Source organism: Hakea prostrata, chromosome 2 (assembly GCF_041222555.1).
Source record: "Hakea prostrata isolate BN-2017 chromosome 2, UWA_Hpros_2, whole genome shotgun sequence".
Lineage (NCBI taxonomy): Eukaryota > Viridiplantae > Streptophyta > Magnoliopsida > Proteales > Proteaceae > Hakea > Hakea prostrata.
Genome location: NC_142601.1, coordinates 66,984,617 through 67,008,660, shown reverse-complemented (window position 1 = coordinate 67,008,660; position 24,044 = coordinate 66,984,617). Strand labels below are relative to the sequence as shown.

The following is a 24,044-nucleotide window of genomic DNA, read 5'->3' as shown; positions in this document are numbered from 1 at the left end:
TACTTATGAAAATCAAATTTTAAAATTTGATACAATTCGATGCTAGTTACAAGTACTTATACTATCAATATACAAAATTAAGGGATATAAATATAATTTTATAATTAAAATATTTTATCTTTATCCTGTTCCTAATTCCTTTCGGTCTTTTGTTTCATTATTCACTCCTCTTTTTAGATTTACTTGTTTTATTAATATTAAATTAATGTATCGGATTAGCAAATCGTACCGAATACCACCTTATTAAAAGTCTGGAGACAATTAAAATCCGAAATTATGGCTAGAGAAAAATGAATTTATTTACAGCACTAGGGTGGCTGGAGTAGGGAAGGATAAACTAAACTAAATAATGTCAAATAGGGGATCTTCGTCATTTTCGATAGGGTTGCACGTACACGGAATCTGATGCCTTTTTATAATGAAAATAATCCGAATCATTGACAGCCAAAATTTGACCTTCCAGTGCCAACTCACAAGTAGGTTGGTGGTAGGGCTCTGTACAAGCACTGCACAACACCCTAATAAGAGAACCACGTCTCTCCCCCTCCCACACGGACGCTTCCCTCGGTACGGATGGTAAGGGACTAAGGGTGGCATTTATATATTTCCAATATACAAGGGGTAGTTTCGTCAAGTTATTACGCTACCTTTTTTTAAGTCTTAGTTTCTTTTGCCATTTGCCACTAACACGTGTGGCAACCGTAGATTAAGAAATGTCGGTAGCAGCTAGGAAGTAGCATCCGAGTCAACTTAAACTCCATGAGTCAAAGTGAATATAAAAAAATCGGCATCGCACGATTTAATCGCCACCTTCGAATGTTCTTGCTGACGTGCGCTCCTTTTTTTTTTTTCATTTTCTTTTCCCTCCCTTGAGATTTCAGATTCTTCAGAACTGTCAGAATGTGACTCTATATAAACAACTCCATAACCCTTTCTCCGTCACTCCTCTCACGCAGTCTCAGATAACTCATAACCTCTTTTGCTCTTCCCAAGCCTCTACAGCTTCACTTCTTCCTACTTACCTACCAAATAGATAACTACCTTCACTTCTCTGCAATAAATGGCGGCAGCAGCAGCTTCGATGATGCTTGACTCGACCTTTGGTGTAGACAAGCTCACTTGTGAGATCTTCTCTATTCTTGAAAACAAATTTCTCTTCGGTTACGAAGATCCGAAACTTCATTTCACTGGAAAACCAGAAATTCCAGTTGAAACACTGAAATCCGGAAAGAATCTCACCGGAAAGGTCAGAATTCTTACCATCGACGGCGGCGGTGCCACGGACGGAATCCTTGCCGGAAAATCTCTTGTGCATCTCGAAGTCTATCTCCGCAGGAAATCCGGCAATGCAGATGCTCGGATCGCCGATTACTTCGACGCCGTTGCTGGCGCCGGTTTCGGAGGAATTCTTGCGGCTCTTCTATTCACTCGGGGAAAAGACGGCCGTCCAATGTTTACAGCTGAGGAGGCACTGAGATTCATTGTTCAGAATCGTCGGAAAATCAGCCCTGTATCGCCAGCCGGTGCATTCCGGCGACTTTTCCGATCGTCCAAGGCGGAGAAGCTGTTCCGCCGAACATTTGGAGAGTCTACGCTCAAGGATACAGTCAAGCCGGTTCTGATCCCATGCTACGATCTCTCTACTCGTGCGCCCTTCCTGTTTTCCCGCGCTGATGCTTTGGAAACTGACGGTTACGATTTCAAGATGTGGGAGGTGTGCATTGCCACGTCCGCAGATCCCACGGTGGCAGGAGCAGTTGAGATGAGGTCGTTGGATCAAAGAACCAGGATCCTGGCCGTTGATGGTGGTATTGCGATGAATAATCCAACGGCTGCAGCGATCACGCACGTACTAAACAACAAGTACGAGTTTCCGTTCTGTAATGGCGTTGAGGATTTGCTTCTTGTCTCGCTCGGAAATGGCGAACCAGATTCCGGCGCCGGTGATCATACACCGTCGGCAGCAGAGTTCATTAGGATCGCCGGAGAAGGTGCTTCCGATATGGTGAGTTTCAATTTTCAGTCTATTCCAAACTTATTTTTAAAAGGACTGAAAATACTAAAATGCCCTTCTAATTCACTCAATTTCCCACCAAAGATAATTTATTAGTGTCGTCTTTAACCATTAATTAACTTTAATCATTGATGTCTAGACCTAATCATGTTTGTTCCTTGTTTTTAATCATCAGGTTGATCAATCTGTTTCGATGGCATTCGGTCACGCCCAGACAAACAACTATATTCGAATTCAGGCGACCGGATTTGATGTCGGAAAGTACCCAAAAGGTTCAAAATCGCCGGCAAGAGGAGAAGCTCTTTTGGACATTGCAGAAGAGATGTTGAAGCATAAGAATGTTGAATCTACACTCTTTAGGGGGAAAAAGATGACACAGAACACTAATACCGAGAAGCTTGAGTGGTTTGCAGGAGAGCTAATCAAGGAGCATGAGAGGAGAAAAACAAGCACTCTCCCTACAGTAATCATCAAGCAACAATCTCCTAGAACTTCATCTGCTACTGTGTCTACTGAATCTTCATATTAGATGTACCAACACTAGTTTCGTTACCTTCCTTTCTCTGAAAGATCTTGTAGAGGCTTGCCGCTCTTGATGAAGCAGACCACAAAAGGTCTGGAATGAGGTGATTCCTACAGGGTTTTGATTAATTAGGTAGAAATAGTGTTGTATATGTAAATGAGATTAGAGTAGAATCTGTTGTAATTAAATGATTTCTAAAGCAGTGTTATTTTTTCCTCTTCTATCTTTTCTTCATTTCTTTGTCAAACCCAGGCATCTTGAGTACTTAAGCAAATTCAGTTCCCAAATTAACTTGCAGGAAACATAATTTGGAATGCATTTATGATAAAAAAAAAAAAAAGCACCTCAAGATATCTTGTCTCAATTTAGAGCTGAGATCTTCAAGGCTGAATTGCAAGATCTATAAAATCTTGAATTTGATAAAATAAGATGATACATATACATTTAAATAGAGAGAGACTGAGAGAGTCTAACTAGATGCTTAAGATCCTAGGTGGAAATTAAGGGTTTCTTGGGTTTGACTGTTATGATAAATAATCCACTTATAAGACATTTCAAATATACTACTTGCAATTGGATCTTTGGGATCTACCCAACGATAAAACACTTTTTTTTTTGGGTAGAAACCTGTCCATAAAACTCACATTTATACAGTTTGTTATGTAAATTAATGCTGTCTAGTTTCTTGTGAATCTAGAAAACCGTCTCCAAGACTCCAACTACATTTCTTTAAATTCTCGATTTTTGTAAAGTACGACTTTATTTTACCTTAGTGTAATAAGTGTGTAGAAAGAGGGGATCCATAGTAAAATTCATCATTTCAGATGTTGAAGTTGTTTAACCTTATGCACAAATAAGGTTTGTGCTCGCTTATTTTCTTTGTGCACAAATATAACAATAGGGAATATATTTCTCTTTCCTATGATTGATTATTTTGCTATTATTTGTATCTTGATGCATGTGTCATGCATTCTTCCTTGAATTCATTTTATGTATAAACTGTTTGTATTGGATACTTTTTTAAACTACTTCTTAGTGTATTAGGTGTAGCATCTGATAGCTGTACGTAAGAAAAATAACTAGAAATAGTAAACATAAGCACATGACATTCATGCTAGGATTAAAAATATATCCTTCTATATTATCTCTAAGTGGGCTCACTATTATTCTTTCGTGGGGTTTGAACGACTTTTTTCTGAAATACTTTTTAAAGGTCACACCTTCAATTTTATCGCCATTGAATGAAATTCTCCGCTTTGTGTTTTTGAATTCAAAAAGCGAAAAAAGTAACCTATAACGTTTAACAATTATCGAATAACTGAATTCTCATCTCAACAATTAAGTCATTGTAGGGACTACATATGTTGATGTAAATAACCAAAAAATTTATTATAGACCTAAATCTAGATGGCTAGATCTAGTTAAAGTCTATGAATTTACTTTATTCGTCTAAGGTGGGAGAAAGGGGAGGTGTTGAAGTGGATAAGGAGGGAAGACGCTACAAATCACCAACGATCAATTGTACAATCCATTTGGTGTGTTTTCCTATAACTATGCATTTACATGTGCTGTGTGGGGGAGGATGACAAAACAATTTAAGAATAATTTTGAATGAGCATTTTTGCTAATTTAAGACAAGTTCATATTGTTTTATACATTTACATGTGTTGTGTGGGAGGAAGACATAGCAATTTAAGAATAGTTTTGAATTCAGCATTTTTGCTAATTTAAGAACATACAATATGACATAGCAATTTAGGAATAGTTTTGAATTCTGCATTCTTTGCTAATTTGAGAAGCATTCAAATTCATATTGTTTATGATATGTTTCTAATGTCTATTATTTCTTTTAAATTTTCCTAAGTTTTCATTGATTGATAGCCATTCAAGTAATGCCATATATCAATGTAAATTAATACTTAGACTTAGTTAAATCCCATGAATTAAATAAAGGAGACCCCCCCCCCCCCCCAAAAAAAAATGATATTTATCAATTATACACCTTATTAATATCATTAGCAAACCCATATATCATTTCATGAATAAAGATTAAAGTTGAAACCTTTACTTAGCAACTCCATTTGATATTGGCAATTCCAGATTTCTAGTCAACACCAGTTTAATACTGTATTTAATAAATAACTGTAGAATCCATTATAGAGCAATGTAAAGTTATTATATTAGCTTTCTTTATGTATGTGCCCATCTTGATACATGACAGATATTGATTACTATTTTAATGTTCATCAATGAGCATGATAATGTACACACAAAAGTGCTGAATTCATTAATGGGGTGTGTCAACATCTATAAAAGTTATAAATGCATAATTAATCCACCTTTAATTTGTATATGTATACAGTATACCAGACTATAATTAATAGAATGCTCTCTATCTGTGTTTGTACAAGCATGAAAGGTTTTAATGGCCAGCTTCAGCATGCGGTAGATAATAGTTACTGAAGTTGAGCAATGGCAGAAGGTAGATATCACTGACTGAGATTTGCAGCATTGGAGCTGATGTAGTTGGGTCTCATGGAATTTATATAATCGTCTTGACCAAATCTTAATGTAACTTTATTGCATTTACTTGGAGATAGTTGAGGTGGGAAAGGAAGAAAATTTACTGCAGTAAGAAGAATATAAATTTTCAGAAATATAGTTACATAGGTAAATAAAAGAAAATTACTCTAGATTTTCATGAGATACTGGGCTTGGGCTTTTTCCTTTTTTGGGCTTTTTGTTTCTTGGGCCCCTCTTGGGTTGTTGTGGCGGGAGTAGAACACCATTTGTGGGCCTCTAGTTTTACAAAGCCATTCAAAAGCCTTCTGGCGGGAGATGATTGAGTTCACTTGGAAACCAATCTTCACATGGTCACGTGGGCCCCCACCTCATAGCCTATGGGCCCTTAAAAGGTTGGACCAGAAGATGAAAAAGTCACTCTTCCTCTTCCTGCTTAGGGCCCATTTTTAGCGGTTCATTTTTTCAGAAACTGAGTTCAAAAGAAAGAAGAAAAAAAAAGTGTTGTGGAGGTTCTGTACCAATGATTAGGTGAGGTTTGAGACGTTAGAGGTGGTTAGTGGTCCAAGGATTTGCTTTTGTTCAACAGTCGTTTTCAAACAAAATGTTTTTTCTTTTCTTTGGGGGTAGGAAATCAAATAATTTCTATGGTGCGATATGTATAATTTCTTTGGGCTGGTTGGCTATCTAATGGGCCTTAAGAGTGACTGGGACTGACCCGTTCGCTTTGAATTCATTTAGTGTTGATTATTTATCTCGTATAATATTGTTTTGGTAATGATGTAACCATTCGTTCTAATCGACTCGGACTCTAGGATAGGAATCGTTTTCATTATGTCTATACAAATACACAATCGGTCACCAGTGTACCGTATATCGCCGACACATGGCGATAAATCGAGGTGTTGCTAGGGGGCGACACAAAACCCCCCAACTACACGACGCATACACTTTATCGGTGATATATCGCCGACGATCGAAAAATCGACGTTGATAACCTCGGATCGCAAAGTCTTGGAATGGTAGTTGGTGGAGTTTGAATTGCTGTTAAGATCCCAAAGTAAATATGCAGCAGTGAGTCACCTGGAGCGACTAGTCCGAATGAAATTGGAGATAATCCCATCGCCACACATGACACATCTCGATTCTCGGTTTAGAGGATCTTCTAATCAGATCAAATATGAGTGAAGAAAGGTAAGAAAATTATAAAAGAAATGTATTAGCAGTTCAACACAGAGAAGACAAAAAATGGAAGGATTGTTCGCTTTTTGTTCACACAACTCAAGTGCTCAACAAGGTAAAGCAGGAAGAAGAAGAAGAAGAAGAATCAAAGTGCATGCAATAGGTAAAACGCAAAATAGGGTTTTTATATATTGAAACCAAATCTCATATGGTGATAAAACGTGGACGTCAGGGAGAGAAATGGAAATACAGGAAGGAAAATAGTCGTCCGACATGTCGATTGTGTTGTCATGCACCGATATGGTGACACCAGGTGACATGTCGGAACGTGTCGGTCACATCTTTCTTCCCCATAAAGCATGTGCTATCAAAGTTTTCTATTGGATAGTGATGCATTTGAGAATTGTCCAACTACAAAAAGTTTGGAAAACAAACGTTAGATGTGGGCTGACTTATCAGTCCGAAAACCGCTTTCAATGCCTAGATTAATGCATACACCACACAAGAGCCCTCGCTAGTTGTAGAACTTAACTGAAAAATATAATGGAAAAAAACAATTAAGTTTCATTTTTCCTGCATTGGCCATTAATTTATATAAAATTTACCTTTCATTCTCGGCTGTTAATCTCCTCTAGAGTTTAATCCCCGTAATCCAAGTTAGTTGCCAATTCATTTTTAGGCATGACTACCTATCCTGAACTTGGCGGAATCACATTATTTTCCATAATGGTTAGGTTCATTTGCGCCCAAGAAATCTTTAGACTATCCCCTACTCGGAGCTCATTTGGTATTAGCCAATTGTCCACGACCCGACCGGTCAGCCAGCCCTGGTTCAACCCGGTTTGGGTGTTATCTTTACTTTTACTTATCAGATAGGAATCTTCTTTTTAAGGCGGAAGTTTCTGAGACCCTACTAGTGATATCAAAAGGCCTGATGTAGAGCTCTATATTAAAAGGTTCTAATCGAACGGTTTCAAGGCGACGAAACCACTGTAGGTATATATACATACATATTTCATTTACCCAATCACGTGCAAAGTCTAAAACCCTCGCCTTAAAACCCCGGTCTGTTCTCAACATTTCGCCTCCACTGCTCCCTCTCCTCTGAAACCCCAAAGTTCATTTCTGGGGTTATCTCTATCGAGGAAGATGAATCACCTGTTCAGAAAGTCAGCTTCGATTGCTTCCTTGGCATCGAAGCAGACTCGAATGATCTCAGTGGCATCATCGCGTTTACTTCCAGATGCTGGAGAAATTCGGTCATATTTTTGTTCTGAGTTTCGGACGAAGCTTGGGTTTGATTTGGGTGTCAGAGATTTTCATTTATCTACTATTCCATTGGAATTTAGAGCTTCAGTAGCTGCAAGAGCGGAGTATGCTGTTGATGACTACTATGACGAGGGGCAGTCTCCGGGGAAGGTCGGTGGTGAGAACGAGGAGGGGCTTGAGATTGCGAAGCTGGGTATTGCTCCTGAGATTATTCAAGCACTGGCAGGGAGAGGAATCACTAAGCTTTTTCCGATTCAGGTATCATTTTCTAATGCACTGTGCTGCTTCTGCTGCTGTGTTGGTTTAGAATTATGGAATAAAAGATTCCACAATGGTTAACTGAATTATGGAAAAAGGGAAACAGGTGTTTTCTCAGAGTATCAATTTGTTATGTTTTTCATTTCCTGATGTTACAGCTAGTGAAGGTTTTCTTCGTCTTTCCGTATCAGCATTCCGTATCAGCAGCCAATGTGCTTATTCCTTATGTAGAAATATCATTCTTAGATGGTTGAACTTGTTGTCGGAAGCATGGGCAACTTGCAGTTTGCAACATGCTTATATTCTTCAGGAACAGTAATTCAGTTGTTCACTTTGACATTGGGTAAATGGGTTGATGATGCAACGTGAAGCTAAATTGAATTCCAGTTAATCAGGGGTTGTCAAGGAATCAAATTTCAGCGTTCCTCTGTTTTCATGTAGACTACCTTTAACTTATAAATTCTTTCGTTGTTTTCAATTCTATGCATGTCTATTTTATGCTGTACAATAAAAATCACCAAAATGTGGCATATTCTTATGTAAAGATCCATCCCCCACCTTGTCTGGTGAATCTTAGATACTGATTGATCCCCTTTATCTTTTAATAAACCCTAGATACTTATTTTCCTTTATATTTCTCTTGATTTAAATTTGTTTTTCTATTACTTGACCAATATTCCTGTATCCTATAGTGCATTTACATTTACTTATTTCTCCTGCTGTCTTATTTTGTTTTATTTTTTGTTTTTCTTGTCAAGAGAGCTGTGTTGGAGCCAGCAATGCAAGGCCGTGACATGATCGGCCGGGCTAGAACAGGAACAGGGAAGACTCTAGCTTTTGGGATTCCTATTATGAATAGAATAATTCAGTTCAATGCTAAGCATGGGTATGTTGCCTTCTGCCACATTAAGTAATTTATTCCAGAGATTTTAATTATTCCAGTATGGTAAATCATTTTTTTAGGTTTTTAGTTGGTAGTTGGTACAAAAGTGTGCTTAATTTGAGTCATGATGTTTCGTCTCCTCTTTCTACATTAATAAGTTTTCTGTTATCTTTTCAGACGTGGGAGAAATCCTTTGGCCTTGGTATTGGCTCCAACAAGAGAGCTTGCTCGGCAAGTTGAGAAGGAGTTCCGTGAGTCTGCACCTAATTTGGATACATTGTGTGTTTATGGTGGTGTACCTATATCACAGCAAATGAACACTCTCGATCATGGAGTTGATATCATTGTTGGCACACCTGGTCGCATTATTGATCTGCTTAAGAGAGGGGCCTTAGTTTTGTCTGAGGTTCAGACTGTTGTTCTTGATGAGGCAGATCAAATGCTTGCTGTGGGATTTGATCAAGATGTTGAAGTGATATTAGAGAGGTTACCCCAGAAGCGTCACAGCATGATGTTCTCTGCTACAATGCCGACTTGGATAAGAAAGCTCACCCAAAAGTATCTAAATGATCCATTAACTGTTGATCTTGTGAGTGTGCATTTTACTTGCATTCATATTCAGATGATAAATCAGGAAGGAATCTAAAGCTGAATCTCTTACCACTTTGATCCCAAACATTTTTTGTATGAACCATATGATTTCTTTCACAGGTTGGAGATTCTGATCAGAAGTTGGCAGAAGGGATTACTCTATATTCAGTTGCATCAGACATGTATGGGAAGGCATCAATTATTGGTCCTCTGATAACTGTAGGACTCCAAATTTTCCACTTGCTTTGCATCCCTTTTTTTTTTTTTTTTTTTTTCTTTCTTTCTTTCTTTGTTTCTTTCTTGAAACAGAAGCGTTCTTGCCTTGGAAGCATCATGCAAGCTTGTACCTAACCTAGTTGCCGTTAGTGGATTACTATATTGAATTACTGAACTTTTCCCTGATGAACGTTAAATGAGTACTATGTGAAGTTTCAGTCTAAATAGGTCTCTCTCTCTCTCATGCACATGCACTTGGTGGCAATTTTTCAGGAACATGCAAAAGGAGGGAAATGTATTGTTTTCACACAAACTAAACGTGATGCTGATCGCCTGGCGTATGCAATGGGCCGTAGTTTTAGGTGTGAAGCTTTGCATGGGGATATCTCACAAAACCAGAGGGAAAGAACACTTTCAGGGTTTCGGGATGGGAGCTTTAATGTCTTAGTTGCCACTGATGTGGCTGCCCGTGGACTTGACATACCAAATGTTGATCTGGTAAGAGGTTTCCTTGTTCTGGCTTTTAAAAACATTGAATGGACAGCTAGGTTCTTTAATCTGTGTATGATAATATTGCCAGTATGGCATCCAAGCTTCCATATATAGTTTACAGTAATAATAATAATAATCCAGGCCACAACTTCTGTTTCCACACGATGTCCTTGTTCTGAAGACATTCCAAATGATCTATTAATATCCTTTTGATTTAGACAAACTATTCTTTAGCAGAATGGCCACGGAAAGAAAACATTTAGACCTTCAGTAGACCATACTTCTTCAACTGAACCTATTTTGGTTTAGGCCAAGATTCAAACCAAATACATTTTAATTTTTCACCAATTCGTCTATTTGAAGGCATCAATGTTAATGTATCTAATCCTTGTATCTAGTGAATGCCTTACTTGAATTTTTAGTATCTTTTACTTTTAGGTGGGTGGTGCGGTACATTATTCATCTTGCATTCTCATTTTATGCGTCAAAATCTACTTTATTTACCGCTTTGCTAGAGATTTAGGTATTTCTTGGCGTTCTTGTATGTACTTTCTGTTTTCCCACTTGACCTGTTTTTGGTTCAGGTGATACATTATGAACTTCCAAGTACTTCAGAGATATTTGTTCATAGATCTGGCCGAACTGGCCGTGCTGGAAAGAAGGGAAGTGCTATTCTGATTTATACAGATCAGCAGCTGCGAGCTGTCAAAATGATAGAAAGGGATGTGGGATCCAAGTTTATAGAGGTTTGTTTATATCATTCTCCATCTTCATGCATCCAAACACATACATTCAATACCTTCGGAGAACCTGCCTGATCATATTCATGACCATTCTCATGCTATGGATGAGCTGTAGTCCGAAATACAGCTTAAGGAATTGTTACCTTCATTGGGGGTGACAGTGTGTTGTATTGGATTTTCGCTCTCTCATCTGGCAAGTTTTCTGGTGGTCTCAGTTTATGTCAGTCTCCATCTTCATGCACCCGAATTAGAAGCAATTTTATGACTTCCTACCATTGGTTGTATGCTAGCCCGAGTTAACTGCTGGGCTCATTAGTTGGACTTTCTCCTTCTGGCGCAAGTGTTATACCACTTTAAGAAACATTTGCTTTCCCAACATTCTTTTCAAAGCTTTTTTCTGCAACATGGTGAGTGCATTTGGACTAACATTTTTTACCAGGTAAGTGGGACCTCTTTAGTGCTATCTAAGCTTCTACATGGAGGAAGAGGCCCACGTGCCATTTTTCCTATGCTACAGATTATCCTCAACCCCCCAATCTTCCTCTTCTTCTTCTTGTTCTTTTTTTTTTTTTTGGGGGGGGGGGGGGATGTGTGGTGTGGTTGGGATCCTTGAAGCTGAACTCTGGGAGAACGTACTTAAAGAAGGGACTAAGAGATGCTGTTGCCTATTTCTACCCACACACACACATATATGCCATTTGCATAAATATGCCTTTGTTTCTTGTTAGAGACTGATTATCTTATCACTGTCGTCAGCTTCCCAGGATTGCTGTTGAGGCTGGGGATAGAGTTATGCTTAATGAGATGGGTGGTGGTGGCCGATTTGGCTCTTATGCAAATACAGGAGGTGGTCGATTTGGTGATTCTAGTTTTGGCCGTTCTGGCGGTTATGGTGGTTCTGCATTTGGCCGTTCCAGTAGCTTTGGTGGTCCATCATCCGGGCGTATGGGTGGTTATGGTGACTCCGAGTCTAGTCGTACGGGTTCCTTTGGTGGATCTGGCTCTGGTCAACCTGGTGGTGGATTTGGTAGCTATGGCTCAAGTCGTTCTCAGGAATTTGGTGGTTCTGGATTTGGCCGTTCAGGTGGCTATGGAAACTTTGGTGGTTCAGATCACTCCGGTGCTTATGGTGGGTCAGGTCGCTCCAGTGGTTTTGGGGATTCTAGTTCAGTTCGTTCAACTGGTTTTGGAAACTTTGGTGGTTCAGGTCACTCCAGTGGTTTTGGTGGGTCAGGTCACTCCAGTGGTTTTGGGGATTCTAGTTCAGTTCGTTCAACTGGTTTTGGAAACTTTGGTGGTTCAGGTCACTCCAGTGGTTTTGGTGGGTCAGGTCGCTCCAGTGGTTTTGGGGATTCTAGTTCAGTTCGTTCAACTGGTTTTGGAAATTCTGGTTCAAGTCAATATGGTGGATCCAATTCTAGCTCTTCCGGTGGCTTGAGTGGTGGTACTTTTGACGATTCTAGGAGGTCTGGGAGGACTTAGTTCTAACTTGAGGTAAGCTCTACCTTGTTTCTTATGTGATAGTGGATATTAGGTTTTAAAATTTCTGCTTTTTTGGTTCTTTATATCGTTTATATTTTCTGGGTGGAGTGGTAGACATTTAAATGCAGCAATAGTAAACCTCACTCCCCCCCCCTCTTAAAAAAAAAAAAAAAAGCAGCGAAAAAAAACCAGGGGGGTTGGGGGGGGGGGTGGGGGGGGGGGGGGGGGTTTTTTGGGGGGGGGAGGCTCGAAAATTAATGGTGGTAAAGATTTCTTGGAGAATGGATTTTTTCTCTCAGATTTAAAAGGGTAATTTTGGATTTAATTTTTTTAACAGTGGGTAACAGTCACTAACATAATGGACTAGTGTGTTATTGTTGGGGTGCTTTTTAAACCTAAAGTGGGGTCCAGTTTTCTGTCTGCGGGGGGGGGGGGAAAAAAAAAAAAAAAAAACAGCAGGAAGAAGGAGAGAGAGACCCGCACCCCAAAGCATTTTCCTAACACCTATATGTTGGTTTGTGGATTAACTAGTTTTCTAAAGTTCTCTGTTTGAAAACTAGTTGATAATTACATTGCATGCGCACCTAATCCATCTGCACATCTTGGGTACGAAAGTTATCCATGCAATATGGTAGTTGCACCAATGTCCTGACATCTTAATACGTCGGATGAAGTTCCTTGGAACTTTTTGTTGGACTGGCACTGGTAATTAATAGCATCTACTTGGTTGAGATTATGATATCTATGTTGGTATTTCGATGTGTTAATGTTCCCACCCCCTTTTACTGAATCAACAATCTCTTGATACATTAATAGAAATATTAGTTGGTCTTGTGCCAGCAGTTGTCTGTGTTAGTTAATCAATCTTTACACTTTCCGATGGGAAGATGAACTTTGGGTGGTATCCCCCGAGCATCCAAGCTGATTGCTCGCTCATTAGCCTAGAATATGACTTTTTGCTGGGAACCCGGTGCACGGGTACATCCAACCTCCATCCAGCAAACGACATTAATTCCTTTTTCCTCATTTGAATGGATTTTGTTGCAAGTTGCATAGATTGTTGCATTTGATTCTGTGGTTATACTTTGCCTGAACGACTGGCAATTTGAAGATGTCATTGAGAATGTCGTTATTCATGGATTGCTTTAAACAATTTGGCTGCATTGTGTCATCTAACTTGTATTGGAGGATTTTAAGCTGTTTTTGGTTTTCTTGATAGAGTTCTTATGGTGGTGGCCATGATGGGTTGGAAGGAGTAGACGAACAAGCGCAATGGTGCAACATCAGGATTTTGTGAAGAACTGGCCGTGAGTTAGATAGATTACGTGTGCAATCGAAGGGCAAATGAGTAGATTTGCGGATAAGTAGTGCTAGCTTTTCATTTTACGCCTAATATTATATCCACAGTCCACACATAGAAGAGAAATCAGTCAAATTCAAATCCTAAAGTTGCATACCAGTCTTATTTTCGCATTGTATATTACAGCCTTGTCGATGCCCCCTAACTATACTGAGATTTCCTTTTCATAAATGTGACTGTTTAAAACTAATTTTGGTTACTTGGTCTTGGTGATGTCAAATCAAATATGTTACTCTATCAGATTGAAATGTTTTCCTCATTCGTGGTGTCAATAAAGAAAGATAGCCCAGGCCCCAGACTACAGAGGTTGGGGGAGAAGGAATGGAATCCGGCCGCCAACAACCACGGACTCCGTTTTTAACTTAGCTGAGTGATTGCGTGGTATTATTTGTTCTTTCTAATTCTTGTTTTCGAAGTCGTTGTTGCTTTTCAGGTTATGATTGATTGATTGATTTCCTCTGTCGTGTTAATTCTTTTAAGAGCCACCAGTGCACTAGTATAAGTAAGCACTTTGTAATTAATTAAACGTGTTTTAATGTACATACATTGTTCTTTCTGAATCTGGTGAATACATTAATTATTCTCTTTTCATTCCGAACTAATAACCATGAGAAAGTTATTACCTCCATTGTTGTCTGTTGACTGTGTCTACTCCCTATGTGGAATGTGGTATGGTATGCTTGACATGGAATTTTGTTTGAGTTTCCTAGTTTTCTACGAATCCGTATTCTCTGCTAAACTGGAGTTGTTCCCCCAAGAGGAGGAACTAGGAAGGGGGAAGGGAAGAGCGATTGTTGATGGGTTTCATTGAATTAATGGGTTAAAGAAGAAATTGAATAGATTAGATAGAGGACGACAAAGAGTTGTAATGCTCGATCGCCGTGTTGACTGTGGTGTTGGTATGCCCGTTGCCCGTGAAGACCAGAACGTGTCTCATCTCATTTTCTTTTGGTCCCCTAAAATAAGAGACTTCAATTAATTGCTTCTTTGAATTAGGAGAGGAGAGGAGTCAGGAGAAGGAGATATCTATTTCTTCTCATTCCTGATATGAATTTGTTATTTCACAATCAATGAGAACGCCAACACAATTTCAACATCCAGGACCAGGACTACCGAATTCCTTCCTGCCGGCGAGTCAGCCACGTGAATCATTTATTTATTTTTCCTTTGTAAGGATAACCCATTTAAAAGTTGGGGTGAAAGTGAAACTATGAGCTGATCACTTGAGTCTTGAGTGGAAGAAATTAAGTTTGAATTCGAAATAATGGATTCGTTCCTATGTTTGTTAAAATGACTTTAATGATCCTCTTTCTTATTTACGCTACCTAACTGGGTGAAGGCATTCCACTATCTCTGAACCCACATACTCCATTGCCTTCACAGCACTGTAACCATCAACAACCTTCCCAAACACAACATGATTTCCCAAATGGTAAGATTTTAAAAACAGATTTGGTCAATAAAGTATTTTAATTTTAATTTTTTTTACTTAAATGGACCTTATTTTTTAAAATAATTATTAAATCTCAACTTTTGTAATAATTTTTCCCGCCCAACTAATATTTTACTATAAACTATCCAGATTGCCCTCAGGCCTTTTATATAAAAACTTGTTAGAAGTGTTCACCAATTCCTTCAATCTCTTGACAATTTTAAGGTCAACAACATCTTGTTTTTTGAAGCTCTGTCTTCTTATCATCCGTCAATTTCATCTTTTGCAATGAAAAATTTGAAGGTAATTTTAGTAGTTCATGGTAAAATATTAATTGGGCAGAAAAATTTTTCATTTAGTAAGAGGTTGTAAAATTTTTTCCTTTATTTAATTGTGAGGGGAACATCTAAACCTTAAACAAATTAATTATTAATTATTATTTAATGACTGATTATGTTTTGGGTATGCATAGACGGCTCAGAAAATTGAAAAGTGAAAAAGAAAGAAAACTAATTTGTGGGGGGACCAACAAGAATATCAAAGAATTATGCACCACATGCGCGTACCTTCTAATGCAAGGCCATGCATTCAATTCATTTTATTTTTTTTTTTTTTTTTATATTCTTAAAAAAATGGACGTCTGTCCTATTTTCATAATTATTTTTTTAAATCGATATATTTAAAGAGATCAGTACCTTATTGTTAGACGTTGGTGTTCATAAGCAAGCAAACCTCCTCCCAAAAGTAGTATACTCTTCTATCCTGTTGACTGTGCATGCATGACAATTACTTGATTTGGAACTGATGACTAAGCAATCTTTTCCCACATAATTAAGCACGTGAAAATTGATTTTCAAATTGAGCCAAACGTGAAAGTTGATTTTCAAATTGAGCCGTCAGGAAAATCCTTGCGTTTGTTTTGACTGCGCAAATCATTCACATTGCCATTAAAAAAAACAACTCCCTCAAGCTCTCTAGATCTGTCCATGCAACTCACTCACCATCCATGATTGGTGATTCCGTGCAGGGAGTTTCGTTTCGTTTCGTTCCGTTTCGTTCCGTTTCGTTCCGTTCCTCAATCAACGGGGAAGGATTGAATGGATGGAACATATATACATCCACACCATTGATTGTGCAGGGAATCCTATTTCTATGACTATGACCATGCAATGGGTCCCACGTGTCTCCATGAAAATGAATCATTATCATTATAAACTACTACCCAGCCAGCAACTTCTCCGAAAAAGAGAAACAAAATAGTTGTCATGACTTTGGTAAATGAGAATTAAATTAATAATATTCGCATAGGATGAAATTTCTCATGTCAAGCCAATAAACCGTACTCTTTATTCGTTTAAGTCTCACTTAATCTCTTGTAGTCTTATCTCTTTACCTAATACTTAGCTTTTTTTTTTTTTTTAGCTTAGTCAAAAATTAGGGTTCATTTGTTTTTCATGTTTAACAACAAGAATTGAACCACAATCTTTCCAGTAAAAAGTCAGATCGTTAACTATTCCACTAATCCTTCATTGACTTCACCATATTATTGTGGAGTTTGGATCAGCTACCTGTCGGGTAGCACTTTGTGCTCCTCGATAGCTTTACCACCATAAATACAGTGAGACCCAGAGTTGGGTGATGGGAGGGGTTTTTTAATTTTTTTTATTTTTTACCGATAGGTCCCACCAAATTTGCAGTGGTAAACCGGTCGGGGAGCACACCTGTCAGGGGTGATGTTCCTGATTCAGGATTGTGGGGTTAGAAGTCAATACTGATTTCAATCGTACGGTCTTGAATAGGAGCATATTATAGAGATTAACCCTTGAGATCTACGGTCACTCAGGTCAGTTGCATCGACTGCGTTCCGGTTTTACCGTTTACGCGGATCGTTTTGTCTTCACTGGTTCAGTATTTACTTCTCAGGCAAGCTTTTGGGGTCCTGGGGGAGAGAAGATTATTCAAAGAGCGTAAGCAGCCCTTCGTTGACTTTTAAAATTTTCTAAATTTCAGATGATGCAGAGTTCATTATTTACTTGGTTTGGCTGGAAGAAGGCTTCTGATCTGCGCTTCCTTTCTTTCTTCTCTTTCTTCCTCCTCCTTATCTTCTCGCGTCCGGTACGCCATCGTGGGAGATATAAACCTGCACTCTTTTCATCTCTTTCTCTCTCTTCGTGGACATCTATCTTGGTCTTTGCTCCTTGTAACCTGCCTTAGAAGGTATATTTCCTATCTGGGATCCTAAGAATGTCACTGCTTCTGCTTGCTTTCTGTTGGGTTTATGGTTTAATTTTTCTTCCTTTTTTTTGTTTGTTTGTTTGGCGAGTTGTTTAAGTGAGTTGCAAGTGTTAATGGAGTTTCTAGGCTATCTTAAATTCTGGGTTTCAAAATTTTTTTCATTTTTTTTAGTGGTGCGCTGTTGTTACTTCTTTCCTGTAGGGGATGATGATATATTTTGTTCGGTCTGGTGATTGTGAGTTGTGGATATTGGTGGGATTTTCAGATTATATGACATATTGAGTTTTTAAAGTTGATCCCTGGGGTTCTCTCTTGTTTTTTTTTTTCAGTTAAATTTGCTGTTCCTACGATATGGTCTTGCAATTCATTAAAATTTCCTCCTTTTCTGGATTTAGTAAGATTGAACATAAACCCATATGGGGATTTGATAATCGGCGTAAGATTGAACATAAACCCGTATCGGGGGATTTGATAATCGGCAGATCCATAACTCGGTTAGGTTTTGATATTCATTTCCATTTGAAAGTGATCTATCAGATTTTGAGCTTCCCCGTTGCTAGATTTTTCACTATGTAACTTTGACTTTGACTCACTGTGCAGAAATCAGATGTTATAGATTTTATTTTGATCAATAGTCGCATCAACACTTCTTATACTTCTACTATAATGCTTAGAACATGTTCCTTTACTGAAATCGATAGGTTGAACCGCTAAGGTGACAAAGTTTAGACCCTGGTGCCACTTCTATTACGTTTGTTCTGTTTCCTGTATTTATTTGATGGAGAGCTGTATGATTGAGAAGAAGTGCAGGATGTTCACATATAATGCCTTTCTCCAGTTCCTCACAAGTTCTCTCGTTTTAGGGCCTTATCTGTCCACCATTTATTTTATTTTTTTGATTGTTGGGCCTCAAGAGGAGTTTAATTTGTGCTCCTCTTTTGCTGGAGTACTGACCACTTCATGTTGAAAGGTCTAGGACTGGTGATTGCATTCTTATTGTAGTCTAAATATATGCTTTATTTGGCAGTTAATGATTTCCAAATTGAAATAGTGTGGGTTCCATTTTTCCGCATTACGCATTGCACTCTGTGAAAGGGAATAATTATAGGGTTCAAGGAATTACCATACTGATAACAGTCTCTTTTGTTTTTGTTCTCCACTATTAGTGTTTTGCCATATTACTTGTATAAATGGGGGAGGAATTGCTTCAACCCTTTGCCTCCTAATGCCTCTGGTTGGATCTTCCATAATGGCTGAATTAATGGTAAACAACATGGGGGGAACATTATGACTTTAGGAGACTGATCTATTAATTGAATCATGAATAAGCACTCGTATGTTATAAGATAGCTCTTCTAAGGTTGATGAATCTGAAGATGAGTTTATATTGCTGACTTTATTAGTGTTTTTACCGTGTCATTGGAGAATCAATCATGTGGGATATGGTTTATAGATTGCTGCGAATTGAAAGCTTTATTGACCTATAAGAAAAATTAGGAAGTTATTATAATAGGCTAGGAACTACATTCTTGCTGCAAATGGCTAACCCTTCCTTGGTTCTTTTGGTTCTTAAAACTGCAACTATTCTGCATCAATTATCAATGGCATAAGTATTCATGAGATATCTCATAAAATTTTAATTGGATATTGTAGATTATAGCTTTAATTCCTTTATCAATGAGATATGTTGGAAATATCATCCTGTTGAAGTAATTAAGGCTTGTCAATAACATTTTTGTTCTTTGTACATATTGGCAGGTTTTGGATTCTTTAAAGCTGACAATTGCTAGAGACTGAAAGCTTGCAAGTGGTGTGCCCTGGTCGTAATGACTTGTTTCCCTTTCTTATCAAGAAAGAAATCTTCTTCAGATGGAGAAACTATTGGATTTGATGAAGGTAACCACTAACAAGCAAAAATTTATGGGATTGAATAACTTCTCAAGAGGATTATTACAAGCATAGTCGCTATTGTTTATTTGAAGTTGTTCCAAAGTTTTTATTTATAATTTTACTCAAAACATTTGTGTGCATGCATGTGCATTCACTCTCACACACACACATAGAATCCTTTGTATGTGTGTTTGGTGAAGAGTAATGATTGGTAAGCATCATGCATCTTCTGTGTTTCAACAAGTTCTCTTTACTAAATTACTACCATTTAATTCCTTGAAACCCTACCTTTGAATCATGTTGTAACTCTAATAAAGGGCTTCCCAAGAAGAAGAAACAGAATAATAGAGTGTTTAAACCAGAGTCTTCTTTTAGCGTGTTCCTCATCTGTCCAGGTGTCTGGTTTTTAAAGCTTAGTTTTTTTTTTTTTCCTAGTTTGTTCCCCATTATCTTTCTATATTCTTGGGTATTTGTGTTTCTGTTCTTCTTGTCAGGTTCCATATTATGTGTCTTTCATTCTTTAACTTTATCATTAACCATCACCTAACCAGTTTCATATTTCCTCAGAGGGTACTTCAGGTGTCCAGAATGTTAAACAGTACACTTACAGAGAACTGAAAATTGCCACTGGTGATTTTTGTCAAGCAAATAAAATAGGGGAAGGAGGTTTTGGTTGTGTCTACAAGGTATATTATATTAGGTTTCACATTTTAACAACTTTACCTTGATTCTAATTGTTCAAGGGATTCTCTATAACTCATGTAGATTCTTACATCTTCCCAATATTTGCTCTGTTCAGGGGAAGCTTAGAGATGGTAAGGTTGTTGCTGTCAAGGTACTGTCAGCTGAATCAAGGCAAGGGGTTAGGGAGTTTCTGACAGAGTTACAAACGATATCTGACATAGAGCATGAAAACCTTGTCAAGTTGTATGGTTGTTGCGTGGAAGGAATCCATAGAATTTTGGTGTATGGCTACCTTGAAAATAATAGCCTTGCACAAACCATCCTTGGTAATTCCACTTTCGTACTTTGTTTGGAAATTCTTACTGTGAAAATACAGAGATTAGCAAATAATTTGTGACACCATACTGCATGAGGCTTCTAGTATAGATTCTTTTGTTAGATTTTCTTAGCAGTTGAAATTTTATGGTACTTTTCATTTGGAAAATATATTGGTTTGCAATGATACATTTCTTTGTTAAAGTTTCTATCTATTTAGAAGTTCGATTAAGTGTATACATAGACATGAAATTTGGATGAGTTAGCAAATCTAATATCAGTATCCTAGCCTGCATGCTTTACTCTGCACGAGTTAATGGGTTAGTGTACCCCTCTGATTCCATCCTCAAATTACCAAAATTTTCAATTAACATTTTCATCTTAATAAGGGGAATAGAGCTAAATATTGGTAGACAGGTAGACCCCAAGGTCTTCTGTTTGTATATGAAGTTTCATCCACAATGGATCTTGGCAACACAGAAAATGAAACTTGAAAGCAATGAACGTTGAACCTTTTCTAAGAGGAAATGAACTGTTATATACAGGTATCTGCCAATACATGGGAGGCTATATGAATAATCTGAGTCTAATATATTTTCTGGATTTTAATAAATTTGAAAATTCTCTATACCAAAATAATTAAATGGAAATTTCTATTTCATCCTGCCATGTAGCAAAACTTGGTGCCGGCTAGAGGTGCCCTCTAGTCTTGACAGGCTCAAGAAACTTTTCCCATGACAAAATAGTTATTATGTGAACTAAATTATTGCTTATTTTATTACTTATTTTAAGGTGGTCACTGACCTCACCTGATTAGTATGGTGGGTTGGGCATGCTTTCTTCCTTCCAATGGAACCAACATGTTGGTTGAGGCCTATGATACCTTTTCTCGACCTACCATAACCTGTCCTTAATTTGCATATGAAGGTGAACTTATGGATGCTATAAATATATTGAAATTTGGATTTGGTACTTGGATAAGAAGATATATGGTTATGGTTATATTCCTTCTATCAATTACTGTGCTTCTAACTGACATTTCAGAATTGATAACTCGTTATTATTTCCTGTCCTCTGTATTTCAGGGAACCAAAGTAGAATCCAGTTTGATTGGAAAACACGTTGTAAAATTTGTGTGGGCATAGCACGTGGGCTAGCATTTCTTCATGAGGATGTTCGGCCCCATATTGTTCATAGAGATATTAAAGCAAGCAATATCCTCCTTGATAAGGACCTCAATCCCAAAATTTCAGACTTTGGTCTTGCAAAGCTTATTCCAGTCAACATGACACATGTTAGTACACGTGTTGCTGGGACAATGTAAGTTCAAAGGATCGTCTTTGGTCTTGTCAAAATGATTCCTTTTTGCTAGTGAATATCAATTTTTAACTTGTGTTGGTGTAAAAACTCTGTGACACGTTAATCCAGTAGTGCCTTAATGCATTCCCAAGGCTTGTGTTAGGGTCGTTTACAAATATAGAAGTTATAGTGGTACACTGGTACTTACCCATTTTGGACTACTGGTCCTCACGAGGAAATTGTCATCCATATATCGCATTCTTGTTATCTCAATCAAAAGGTATATGCCAACAGATTAGGCTTTGGGAGTATGCGAAATGGTTCAGCTTGTACACCATTGTAATCTTATCTGCTAGGATTTTTTTCTAGACTGTGAATCAGTTCTATTTTTCAAACTGAAGATTTTGGTCCAGTTATTTCTTTAAGAATCTCGTTTCTTTTCACAGTAAACAGAATTTTGAATAGTTGGTCAGTATGGCCTTTTCCTTCCAGATGCATTGCACTTATCTCAGCATTGTTTGTCTATGACTGTTTAAGTGTATTAACTAAGATTTTCATGACTCTCTTTTGGACTTCAACACCATAATCATTGAATGCAGCAGCAGTAGAAATGAATCCAAGCTGTTGTAGACTTTGAATAATTCTTCAAGGTCTGCAAGCGTACCTGTAACACCAAAGCATTGTATAAGGCCAGATGAATGTTGGCTGCTGCTATGATTTACAAAACATGTTTTATCCAAGAATCTAATTAGCCTATAGAAGTTGGTTTTTGTTCTTGATTACATAAAGACTTCCATTCTCTGGTTTCCCTTTTTATATGTGATCTCTTATATTGATTTCCTTCCTGTAGAGGTTATTTGGCACCAGAGTATGCAATACGGGGACAATTGACACGTAAAGCAGATATTTATGGTTTTGGGGTCCTCCTGCTTGAAATAGTAAGTGGCAGATGCAACACCAACACACGGTTACCAGTTGACGAACAGTATCTTCTTGAAAGGGTAATGTACTCTTGAGAACCTGTGAGCCTCTCAATGTTTTGATGTTAAATGATGTATTTTCATTCTAGAATTTGTAGCATGAATGTTAGCCAAATTTGTTATAGCTGGTAAGAGGGCATATTCACATGAAGTACATGTGGGCTTATAGAACCATTGTATTGATTAATCCTTGATAGATTTCCTTTACTAATCTCTCCCTTCAACTTGTGGCATATTGGTATTTGACCCACCAGACTTCCTTGATGGATCGGCGTATGATGTTCCCTGATTATTTTGGCCTTACTATCTTGATCTTCCAGTAGGAGATTTTATCTGGCTAAATAAACCAGGATACATTTTAACCAATTTTACCAGGGAATATAATTACATTCCTTGTTCCCAAATTGGAAAGATTATAATGTCATAAAATGTCATGGAAAGCCTCATATTGAACTGTTCTAGCTTGTTGACTTGTCCTTCATGCATGGTATTTACATGGATTTCCCTCTGGTTATATCCCAAATTGGAAAGATTATATGTCATAAAATGTCATGGAAACTCATATTGAACTCTTCTGGCTTGTTGACTTGTCCTTCATGCATGGCATTTACTTGGATTTCCCTCTGGTTATATCTCATGAAGGACTTTAAAGCTATATCATTAAGGTAGTTTGCGTGGGATTGATTATCAGTTCCAAATTTCTAATATACTCCAGTGATGGCTAAGATACTTTTTGTGCAAATTCTCTTCTTGTAGACATGGGTCTTACATGAGCGGGTGAGACTTGTGGAGCTGGTTGACACATCATTGGACGGGATTTTTGATGCTGAGGAAGCATGCAAGATCATGAAGATTGGCCTGCTGTGCACCCAGGATTCACCTAAGCTCCGGCCGTCAATGTCAACTGTGGTCAAGATGCTAACAGGTGAGGTGAATGTTGATGGTATGAAGATAACGAAGCCAGGTCTCATATCTGATTTCATGGATCTCAAGGTCAGAGGACCCGAGAAAGAGAAGACTGATTTGAAAATTACATCTTATACCTCTGGATCAGATAAGGTGGATAATTTTAATTCATCTTTCTTGTCAGATAACACCAACACCTCTTGTAACACCACAAATCCCACCACGACCTTCAACTCCATGTATGAAAAAAGCCACTGAGAGAAGTCCTCACTGTAATCCTTCTGCAGATTTTTCCAGGTTTCTTGTGACATGTAAATTTTTGTGTACACCCATTATTTATTCTTTTTTCCTTTTTCTTTTCCATTTTAATTTCTTTAATTTTAGTGATCTATATATGAAGGTATAAGCCTGTGAATGAGGAATGTTATGTAAAATGTGTATAAAATTAAGCACGTATTTCAAGATGAATTTAAGTACCATGGTGTTACCAGCTTGCTCTCTTTTTAATTCGCATCCACAAAAATGAAGTCTCTGCCCTTTTTGTGGGGGAACTCAGAACTGGGTATTCTTCTTGGGGCGGATGGGGGCAGGCAGGGCAGGTGAGAATTGTAAACACAGAACCAGGTGTCATATAAGAAGTTAATTTTTTTTGGGGGCCAAAAGTCCTATTAAAAGTCATGACTCTGTTCCCTTTCTTTCAATCTTTTCTTGGGTTTGGGCGTTTGTGCTTTTGGGTTTCTAACATGCAGGAATGAAAATATCGCCATGTT

At 37.9% G+C, this 24,044-nt stretch overlaps 3 protein-coding genes across 3 annotated transcripts; all 3 read left to right on the top strand.

Annotated features, from left to right (window-relative positions):
* Positions 1-957: 957 nt before the first annotated feature.
* On the top strand, positions 958-2,830 carry LOC149025851 (patatin-like protein 6). The gene is made up of 2 exons (XM_089143205.1): positions 958-2,005; positions 2,190-2,830. Exons 1-2 carry the CDS (start codon positions 1,061-1,063, stop codon positions 2,541-2,543), a joined length of 1,299 nt encoding a protein of 432 aa, XP_088999331.1. The 5' UTR covers positions 958-1,060; the 3' UTR covers positions 2,544-2,830.
* Positions 2,831-7,287: 4,457 nt separating this feature from the next.
* Positions 7,288-14,274, top strand: LOC149025850 (DEAD-box ATP-dependent RNA helicase 9, mitochondrial-like). Its single transcript, XM_089146054.1, has 8 exons — positions 7,288-7,766; positions 8,525-8,652; positions 8,827-9,238; positions 9,361-9,459; positions 9,730-9,954; positions 10,533-10,694; positions 11,448-12,185; positions 13,393-14,274. The coding sequence occupies exons 1-7, from the start codon at positions 7,389-7,391 to the stop codon at positions 12,171-12,173; spliced, it is 2,130 nt and encodes a 709-aa protein (XP_089002180.1). The 5' UTR covers positions 7,288-7,388; the 3' UTR covers positions 12,174-12,185; positions 13,393-14,274.
* Positions 14,275-16,740: 2,466 nt separating this feature from the next.
* Positions 16,741-23,764, top strand: LOC149025849 (cold-responsive protein kinase 1-like). The gene is made up of 7 exons (XM_089146053.1): positions 16,741-17,182; positions 18,959-19,096; positions 19,658-19,776; positions 19,890-20,100; positions 21,175-21,409; positions 22,239-22,389; positions 23,125-23,764. Exons 2-7 carry the CDS (start codon positions 19,027-19,029, stop codon positions 23,530-23,532), a joined length of 1,194 nt encoding a protein of 397 aa, XP_089002179.1. The 5' UTR covers positions 16,741-17,182; positions 18,959-19,026; the 3' UTR covers positions 23,533-23,764.
* Positions 23,765-24,044: the final 280 nt, after the last annotated feature.

Coding starts and splice junctions, on each gene's coding strand:
- LOC149025851 (XM_089143205.1), top strand. CDS start 1,061: ATGGCGGCAGCAGCAGCTTCGATGATGCTTGACTCGACCTTTGGTGTA. Junction 2,006..2,189: donor GAGAAGGTGCTTCCGATATG/GTGAGTTTCAAT, acceptor TTTAATCATCAG/GTTGATCAATCTGTTTCGAT.
- LOC149025850 (XM_089146054.1), top strand. CDS start 7,389: ATGAATCACCTGTTCAGAAAGTCAGCTTCGATTGCTTCCTTGGCATCG. Junction 7,767..8,524: donor CTAAGCTTTTTCCGATTCAG/GTATCATTTTCT, acceptor TTTCTTGTCAAG/AGAGCTGTGTTGGAGCCAGC. Junction 8,653..8,826: donor CAGTTCAATGCTAAGCATGG/GTATGTTGCCTT, acceptor TTATCTTTTCAG/ACGTGGGAGAAATCCTTTGG.
- LOC149025849 (XM_089146053.1), top strand. CDS start 19,027: ATGACTTGTTTCCCTTTCTTATCAAGAAAGAAATCTTCTTCAGATGGA. Junction 19,097..19,657: donor AACTATTGGATTTGATGAAG/GTAACCACTAAC, acceptor ATATTTCCTCAG/AGGGTACTTCAGGTGTCCAG. Junction 19,777..19,889: donor GTTTTGGTTGTGTCTACAAG/GTATATTATATT, acceptor TGCTCTGTTCAG/GGGAAGCTTAGAGATGGTAA.